The 10,081-nt window shown below is 44.2% G+C and overlaps 1 protein-coding gene across 1 annotated transcript in view; it reads right to left on the minus strand.

Moving 5' to 3' along the window:
- tgfbr1b (transforming growth factor, beta receptor 1 b) overlaps nt 1-5,810 on the minus strand; it is a 28,770-nt gene extending 22,960 nt beyond the window's left edge. The window contains exon 1 of the mRNA XM_031873669.1: nt 5,719-5,810. Within this exon, the coding sequence (XP_031729529.1) occupies nt 5,719-5,782 (64 nt within the window). The 5' untranslated portion in view covers nt 5,783-5,810. The remainder of the gene's footprint in view (nt 1-5,718) is intronic.
- Nucleotides 5,811-10,081: the final 4,271 nt, after the last annotated feature.

The following is a 10,081-nucleotide window of genomic DNA, read 5'->3' on the forward strand; positions in this document are numbered from 1 at the left end:
ACACACACACACACACACACGGATGGAAGTTAATGGCAGCCAGAGAGGATGGTGCCCGTTTGAAGCAGCTGAGTCACAGCTCGGAGTGAACCGGCTGGCTGTCTGCTTGGACCCTGTGAGAAGGAATAATGAGCCACATGTCTGCATTCGGAATCTCTAGTAGACGCAGCAGGAAGACGGCTATTTTTTGCAGTTTCCCCATGTTATACATGTTCAGAGTGACGACAGCTCTGCTAAAAGGTAGCAGAGCTTCGCTTCACTGGTGCCTTCAACTTCTGGTAAGAAAAGGTGAACAATGAACATTAAAACATACTAAACTGAGAGTCGTCTCCCTCGCCGCTGATTCAACATGTCGTTGGAAGAAATCACAGAATGCATCAATTTACTGTCACAACCCGTTAAAACACATTCTAACTGAGTTGTAACCTCTACGTTGGCTTTGAGGCATTAAATCAGAGCATTTGGCCTGATGGCGCAGCGGGAGACACTGAGCATGTATCCGAGGTACAAATAAACTATTGTTCGGCTGTGGAAGTCCACTGATTAGATTATATTTGCGTGTTAGTCAGACTTTGAATTGAACGAGTTTGTATACGAGGTTGAACTCCATGCACAGCCGTCACAGTGAGGCTTTCCCTCTCTGAACTCTTAAACAAAAGAAATGAGTGGTGTAACGGGCCGTGAAGTTGATCTGGGATAATAACAATAAAATAGACATTAGAGAGGGAATTATGACCCGTTTCATTTACTAACATAAGCTATAAGCAGCTTATATTCCCATTAAATCATTAAACTACTAATGACAAGATTTTAATAATGCAAATTAAATAAAAATACAATCTTTACTTTCCGTATTATTTGCTTGTTTTTAAGCAAATAGCTGCTTTAGATGACAATAAAGTAAAAGAATAACATTTAAAATGTGCTGTTGAAAGAGATGTTTGCTGAACAAGTCTGGAGCCACTTGTACCAAGTGCTGTAAAAAAGGAAAAAGAACTGATTTGTATCAGCAAACATGGCTCATTTATGATCAGCAATCAGATTCGGCTGCAAAAAAAATAAACGTGATGCAGCATCTCTAAAAGTTGCGCGCGCACACACACACACACACACACACACACACACACACACACACACTTTTTCTGCTGATCCGTGACTCAAAACCGTGAACGCGATCCAAAGCTTGCATTTTGTGATCTGTTGCACTCCTACGAGAAATACGATACTCAGAAAAAAAACTAAAACGCTGACAACACAATGGGCTGAATCTCCACCATGCCTGCAAAACTATGCGGTTGTCGGTACAAGTAAACACACCGATTCTCAATAAGGCCACCGTGTGAAACATTACCAGAGAAGCCACACCATCAGGGACTTAACACAATGTTTTTTTTAGTTTCTTTTTTAAATACAGCCACTTGACTGAGCACTCTGCGCACACACAGATGAGATCAGGCAGGGTGATGTGGTGCACTCTGGGTAGATGAGGTTTTTGGGCTAACTGTTTGAGAAACGCTCCAAAGACTATTTCTGGCTGCTGCCTCTCCTCCGTTTAGTTCAAAGCGCCTCACCCAAGTGAAATATAACTGACCACGAGGGCCTTCAGCAGGGTAATGTTGCATTCATGAGTGCTACTAATTATTCTTGAACAAGCATAACGCTCGCCTCTCTAGAATCAGCAGTGTGGGGTGGGGGGGGGGGGTTCATTAACACATTGGCGCCTTTGAATCCAACCGGCCGCTGGCACGGTTGCAACCCCTCCAATTAGTCGTGGTTCCTTGGGCCAGGACAACGGGCATCCGGGGTCAGCCGGCATGCCTGGCATTCCTCCGCTGCCGGTACCGACAGCAGCAGCGCCGAACGCGGGAAAAGAAAAATGGCCCCCAGCGGTTGGGGAGGGAGGCACGGTGCAGCAGAAAAGTAAGTGCTAAATATTGACTCCCAGCGGTCTCTGTGGAGTTTTTTGCGTTATCGGTATCAAGATAAAACACACCACAACATATCTGTGTTACCCTGCAGAGAGGAGCAGCAGAGCTCCCACTGGCCTCGATGAGAAACCCCATGACTACTGCTTCCTGAAAAACATCCCCTTTGCCAAAAGGAGTGAACACTTTGCTTTCCATTACACATGGAGGACCATGTGTGGAACAATCTTTGCACGAGGGGCAGAGTCCTGCTTTACTCTGAGAGAGAGAGAGAGAGAGAGAGAGAGAGGGGTAAAAGATTGAAAGTGCGGCTACATTTTATGCCAGTAAATGCTGAGAACTGTCGTCTCAAATGCAATAAAACCCTCAAAGTGAGGTAACAAACAGTCTATCAAAATATGGTCCTCAAGCAGAACATCAATGCTCAGTTTTCTACTGTCTACCTCATCCACTGCAACGTTAGCGATGCCATACAGAGTTTGATAATAAGTACAGACTAATCAATGAAAACTAAATCACTCAGCTAAATCTTTAGCGGCAATTGTATTTTAAGGATTTGGGAACTTTTTGTGTAGATTGTCGGGTGCGGCTACATATGAATAATAAAGCAATATCGATTATTTTATTATTGTCCTTTTTTCCCCTCACAAAATAATCAAAAAGTACCAATAAGAGTATCGATAAGGAACCAAACGGATAAGCAGTATTGCTAATAGTACTAGTATGGATAAAATCCTAATGATGCTCATCCCTAGACACTAGTAGACACCGGTATGAACAATCATAACAGTGAAGGTTGTTGATCACCATTAAGGTTCTTGATTCAACGTCTCACACTCATTATACGCAGACTGCGGTACCTGATTCATAAACAGGCTGACCCCAGTAAACAAAGAGTGTCAACACAATTGAAGCTGTATCTTATCAAATCCTTTCAGCCTGTTCATCAACTGACTATCATTTACCCTAATATTTTGGGTTTTATCGGTTAACTGCTTGAATTGATGACGCAGCTCCACAAAGACAGACCGATCAGACACCAGGATGGTGTGTTTTACATGCCACATCATTCTGCTGTCTATCGCAGCGGGGCTGCAGCTGATTATCATTTTCACCACAGATTAATCTGTCCATTTGTTTCTCAATTAATGGATAGGGAAACCTGATCACAATTAACCGCCATGACGTTAGGGAAGCCTCCCGAGCGACCGATCCGTTTCAGACCTAACCGGCCGGTGCTTCAATGGTTACTGTGTGGTTTTTTGGTAGTGGTGTGGGCCAGCCGGACCCTCGCAGTGGAAAGCTGACTAATCGAGGAATTGCTTTGTCGTTTTAGTTCTATGTTGACAGGTGGCATATCTCAAAGTGGGATAAGGGCTCGCTGTGGGTTTCTGTAAGAAAAAGGACATAATGTTTCCATCCACACATAACAGGGATACTCCAAACAACGCTGCTGCTCAGATCTGAAAAAAAAAAAAAAAAAGGCTGGTGACAGAGCTAGGATGAGCCTATAAGGCGAGAGGATGACTGAGGCTGCTGGGATGAGGAGAGTAATAGTGACACCACCCAATTTTGCCCTGCTGCCAGCGAGAGGATGTGTGCGAGCACGTGCAGATGCTTTTGTGTGAACGCTGCTGAAGCTGCAGGGTGTGGTGCTGAAACGCTGGAAAGCAATGTGACACACCGAAGTGTCAAAGGCACCAGGTGCTCTGATTCAAATCACATGAATTCTCCTGTGAATGGACATATCGAAGACGATATGCAGCCTGGAGACCCGCGCGACGCGCATCTGAAATGTCCACCGATTGTCCTCATCGGTGGGGTCAAATTATCTGCGTTTTTTTTTTTTTTTTTTTTTTTTTAAATATCGTATTCTTTTGTGATGGAAATGATGTGGCTTCGACAGTGGACCCACGCCATGGCAATCTCCATTGATGAACATTCCTCTCCCTACGTGTCCTTGAGACCACATACCAATTTCATAAGCAGCCTCCCGTCTGAGGCAGCGATGGGGTATATGAGGACACGACCTCATGCTTTTAGAAGGGGGGGAGGTTCTCATAAGATCGTAATGTATACCGTTTGAAAAGCACGCTCCTTCACTCACTCTGATGAGTCTCTCTCCACACAAAGGAATGTCACACAAAGGAAGCGCGTGAGTCAATAGGAAGAAGGAGAGAAAAAAAAAAAAAAAAAAAAAAAAAAACTATCTGCTGTTTGTACCTGAGAGAAATTCTCGTGCAATGCGCTGACCGCTGGAACAAAGAAAAGCGCACGCGGTTCCATTGCGAAATGAAAATAATAAAAAAGCAATCTCCGCGTAATGAGAGCGCGAGCATTATTGTGGAGCAGCGGCTGTGGTTGCTGTATCAGTGCCGTCCTCTAATGAGGAGCTACACATGCAGAGTCCAATTCGCAAACCTTGCGGAGGTAATTGAATAGCGCTTATCGGCGACCATAAACACCCCATCACAAAACGGCTCAACACTCCTCCGAGCGCCTTTAGGAGACTCGCCTATTCGGCATGATTGAAAGAGGCCACGCGCGTTAAGTGTCTCCTATAAACGCGCCAGCCGCAGCCCTCATCCACCTACACGTAGGGCTATGTCCAACGACGGGTTTTAGTCAAACGATGTGCCGTTTGGAAGGGTGTCAACCGAATGCAATGGAAAACGTCAACAAAGCGACAAACTATACTTCGATGGTGCAAAGCAGAATTGGTACATTTTGAATGAAGTTTGGCGCACCCGGTCGTTGTGTATTGTTAAACTTGGGGAACGGAAGCACGTCTTTCGACATCAAACTGTTCACCCGCGGCTGTCCACAGGTCTCATGTTGGAACCGCTGCCACCATCACCTCAGAGAAACTGAACGGTCGTTTAACGTAAAGCGAAACATGGAATGTAAAAATCAACAACGTCTAAACTCCGTTATAGTTCAACGCTGCGATACAGCTAGCGGGCTAACGTGATGGTGCAGAGAAGTGAAGTTAAACAGCGAGTGAAACCACCAGTTCACACTGCGAACAGCTCGTTAACTCACTCATTAGACAAGAGGGGGACGCGGGGCGGAAGACGTAACTACTCTCGACATTAGCTCGCGACATAGTGAGCAATTTAAGCGCCCACTTTACTCAGAAAGAGTCCAGATATCGATACAAACGTTGCCGAGCGAGGCCGTCGGTGTCGTAGCATCCGAGGTGCAAACGCGAAGTGAAACAATGTTGCAGAGATAACGGGAACCTGCAAAGAGGCACTCGGTCCCGAGGAAACGCAAACTTGCGCAGTTCAACTAACCTACGTGCCCCGAGATAATTTGCTCCCAAAACTAGGTAACTGAACAACCAGTGTTTGACAAACAAATACAAAGCAAACATCCACTTTGTGATTCTGCCAACTTTGTTGTTGCAAAGCTGAGGACTGTTCCTCCGGACGGGCTGCGGTGCTCTTTGTTGGCAAAGCAGAATCCCAAAAGCTGAGCCAGAATCCAGCCGAAGGGAGGCCAGCTTTGATCCCGGGCTGGAGCCGTCCGCCCTTTTTAAGCCCAATGTGACTTCTAGCTGCCTGCTCCTTTTTCTCCCCCCCCAGACAATAAACATTCCTCAGACAGGCAGCAGCAGGCTGGCCGCCGACCCTGCGCCATCTTAGTTAGGCACACTCTCCGCTTCTTCAGGCTTCTTGAACAAAGAGCGTTTTCTGGCAGAACTGGTCCGATCCGAGAGTGCAACTTCCGAGAAAGACGCGAGAAAAAAAACGAAGCACAACTCTAAATTGTCCGTTTAAGGGACACTTACCGGTGTTTTCTTGTATCCTTGTCCCGAACAGGAGGACGAACAGAAGGCATGGTATTGCATCCATCGTGGCTACGGACCGGACTGGCAGCCGACTGCTAACTTCTCCCAGCGCTGAGGAAGGTAGACGCTGATTGGCTAAAAGGGCCGCGAGTTCCGCCTCCCTAGCGCGAGCTCGGTGAAGGAACAGTGCTGATTGGCGGAGGGACCTACCACACCCCGCCCCACTTTAGCAACTCTACCACTGCTGTAAACAAACACTGTTGCTATTCACTGTAAAGACAAAAGTATACATTCATCAAGTTACATTCATATTAAGGTCTTCCTCTATAATATATGTGTTTTGATTCATGTTTTGTTTTGTTTAGTTTAACGACTGGAGTTATTTGTTGTGAGCAAAACAAATAACTCCTAATATTATTATATATAATTGTAATACTTTTAACTATTTCAGTCTGAGATTTACTGCTTTTCAGTCTGGACACATAGGAAACACTCCAACATATCAAAGGATCAACATACAGGATGTGTATGTTTCTCTGACTATTGCTTACACAGCCTTGCTTTAAATAGAAACATACACAGAAAAGTAGTCTTTGTGATGTGTGTGTGGGTGGGTGGGTGGGGGGGGGGTCAGCAAGGAAGATGACGCGTTTTGTCAGACAGAAAGAACATGACACAGTGGCTCTCACTGAAGGAAACATACCATAATAACAACATCAGCAGCAAAACGGAGATACCATTCTTACTGCTGCCACTCTCTGCAGATAAGATATGATTCAATGACATGCTGTGGCTAGGCCTGTGTGCATGGTCCATATGTCAGTCTTTCACACACACACACACATACAGAGGCAGATGCTCTATCTCGGCAGCGTACACACACACATCCCTCGTCATTGTTCTTAAGCCTATAACCCTTCCTTTGTTTTGTCCACATTTACTCCATTTCTTAGAGTAGACACACACACACACATACACACACTCTCGCTCTTGACCTGGCCCCCATTCCCCCTCCTCCCTAGTCCCTGGAGAGTGTGACAGGGATTGATGATGGCCTATTATTTGATGTCCAACTGAGCCCTGCACGGCCCTGCATGCACACACACACACACACACACACACACACACACACACACACACACACACACACACACACAAATAGGCTGGTACGCTGTCATACAAATATTTTGTTGCTGTGCCTAAAAGATGGGAAATAAGAATTAAGCTGCCGGTCAAATGAACAGAGCAACAGAAACAGGAGAAAATAAATAGAATCTTATTTCAAATCCTGAATATTATATTTACTTAAACGGATGTTGCATAGGAAACCCTAACACCCCACCCCCCTAAGACACACACACTCTCACAAAGGCAGCACCTGCTCTGAGCAGTAATCAAACACTGCTCATGTTTTAGGCCTTGTGCCTGTCTCATTTGCATTTACAATTTTGGCATTTAGCTGACGCGTGCATCCGGGGTGACTTGCAATATGTGGAACAGTAGAAAACGCTCCGTCATTCAAATTCAATGCTGCCGTCTTAAAGCCAGGGCAGGCGATTTATATAGAAGTATTATTTTTATTATATTTGTAGAAATTCTCTTTACATACCAACAGCGATCGATTAATTAAATGCTCCGACAAAAAATAAAGAGAAAAAAAACGTGGTATCTGTTGCTGTACTGTCACTGTAGTCTTGCACAATGAAAAACAGCTGTTGCTAGCTAGCCAGCAATAAGTTACTGCATCTAGGGCTGCACCTAATGATCATTTTTTCATTGATTCATCGAATGATATTTTTTTTTCAATATGTCTAATTAGTCTAACAGCTAATTTATTGATTATGCTCAAGACAAATCTTTGAAATCCCGATTAATATACTAATAATTTACCCAGAGTAAATATCAAAGAGGACATTGATAATCCTGATGTATCATGCTTTGGGGACAATAATGAAACAGGACACTTTGCTGTCTTGCTCCCGAGGAATGCATTCTTTGACTGGGCTTTGAATCAAGTCGGAAGTGCCAAAAGCTGCAGTTCCACAAATGGCCACTTGAGGCTGGCATCGATAAGCGAGTCAATCCCCACAGAGGAATGTTAAAATGTCCAACTTTACAGCTCAAACAAACATGTTTACATTCTGGTACGAACAAGAGAGGTGGTCAGACATCCTGTTGCCAGGACAACAACTTCCATCCCAATGTCAGCAAAACCAAGGGGCTGATTGTGGAGGACAGGAAGAGACAAGGAGAAAGACCCGTCCTCCATCTCCATCAATGGGACCACTGTCAGTACCGCAGCATCCGGTCCCACACCACCAGGCTCAGGGACAGCCTCAGACTGCAGACCATGAGACTGCTCAACTCTGCCGACACAATTTTGTCCAAACAAATTGATATTATTTGATTTCTATATTTGATTTGTTTATATTTTAGCTCTTTATTTTGTGTGTCTGAGGTTCAGATTTTGCCTTTACTTGCAGGATTTTCCCTTCGTACATATTTAATGAGCATTGTTGGAGGGTGCCTGAGGCCTACTTTCATTGCCAAGGACTGCTCCTCTGTAATTGCTGCACAAGTGAATAAAGAACTCAAAACTCTCACACCATTCATTATTTCCTGCAATCCTACAGAAAATGTATTCAAACACATCTGCAATATTTTACAAATATAAATGATAAATGATAAATAGACCAAGTATCGTTGACACGACAACAACGATTTTAGGAACACTGAGGTCATTCGGCCCTCCAGCGCACTGTGTTTAAAGCTGCAGTTGGTGAAATTTATTTTCAAAAAATAATTTACAAAAAAAAAAAGAATTCTCATATTTTCACAAACTGTCACTATGTACTGACAGTAGTACATGAAACGGATAATCTGTTGAAACAATCAGATGGAATAGATTCGAATTGATTTTAAGGTTTTACTGATCACTTTAACGCACGTATAGGTCTGGCCCCAACATAGCCTTAGATCCTCGGGTGGGGCTTCAAAGGCGACCGTGTTTTTGCCATTAGGACCCCTCGGCTTTGGAACGACCTGCCTGAGGAGATGAGGGTCTCAGAATCAGTAATCTTTTTGAAATCACTTCTTAAAACCCATCTTTATAGACTTGCTTTTGTGTGATGTCTCTGTTGTTGTCCTCACTGTTTGGTTTTCTTTACAGCGCCTTGTATCTTGCTTTTGCTGTGCTTTGTCTGTCAAAGCATTTTGGAAAATTGCTGTGATTCAAAAGAAGATGACTAGAAAGACAACAATTAATAACAAAAATGATTCATTCTTTCCCGGAATTTCAACACTGCTTTGAGATTTGGTGCGGATTGGTGTTGCCACCATCGGGCCAAAACTTTCCCCTTGACGAGCACTTGCAACCCGAGTGAAAGAGTGAATTAGGCATTACATTTAGGAACGGCCTCAGAGTAGCGAGGCTGGTTGTCAGTTAACATGTTACGATACATTTCCTCCAACATGTATTTGCTGTTGCATATTAGTTGTATAAATACATTGGCTGATTCGTGTTCCCCACAGGATGAATTGTAATGTTTTTTGACCCTTTGATCTTACCTTTAGCATTTCTGTCCCGATCTTCCACATTTACACAATATCAAATGTATAAAAATATAAGTATATATACATATCAAAAATTCAAGATTGATACAATTTCCTCAGAATAATGATTATGATAAGCTGCTTGCAGGACTTTATTTGTTTATCTTGCATCTTTAACCGCTGCTCTGATCAGACACTGCGGCTCTTGCAGTATTTCATTAATATAACATCCGAACTAACAGTGTTGTGTAATATTCTACCGGGCAGCAACGGGGTCCTCTTCCAAAGTAACCTCCAGGCGGAGCATTTAACACCTTTTTATGGCACGGCATTAATTCCTTGGCACGGTCCTTGCCTATGGGATCATGTTCCTTGTATGCTGCCTTTGCAGTTACTTGCTTTGAAGAGCAACTGATATATGGAATCATCTTCCATACTTCTCCTCATGACTAATAACCTCGCTGGGAGGTGGACGCTTTAGAAACCTCGCTGCCGCTAGATGACACACCGAGGGATCTCTGTGCTGATTGTGAAGAGGAATATTAAGAGTCTGAGGATGGATGGCAGGGGGGCAAAGTAGGAGGGTGGGGGGGGGGGGCAGACTAAAAAGCATCTCAATATTCCCCAGATGTCATTTTTTCGTCTGAAGCCAAAAGTGGCATATTATGCCTAACACCTCTTTTCGCGGATGGGTCTGCAGCAGGGGTAATCAGTAATCAGTCTACTCATTTACATTATGCATGGCTCTCAGACGCCGTAGTGTAAAAAGTATTTAACAGTGAGTAGGGCGGGGGGGGGGGGGGGGGGGGGG

Source organism: Anarrhichthys ocellatus, unplaced genomic scaffold, assembly GCF_004355925.1.
Source record: "Anarrhichthys ocellatus isolate YVR2014 unplaced genomic scaffold, GSC_Weel_1.0 scaffold73, whole genome shotgun sequence".
Taxonomy (NCBI): Eukaryota; Metazoa; Chordata; class Actinopteri; order Perciformes; family Anarhichadidae; genus Anarrhichthys; species Anarrhichthys ocellatus.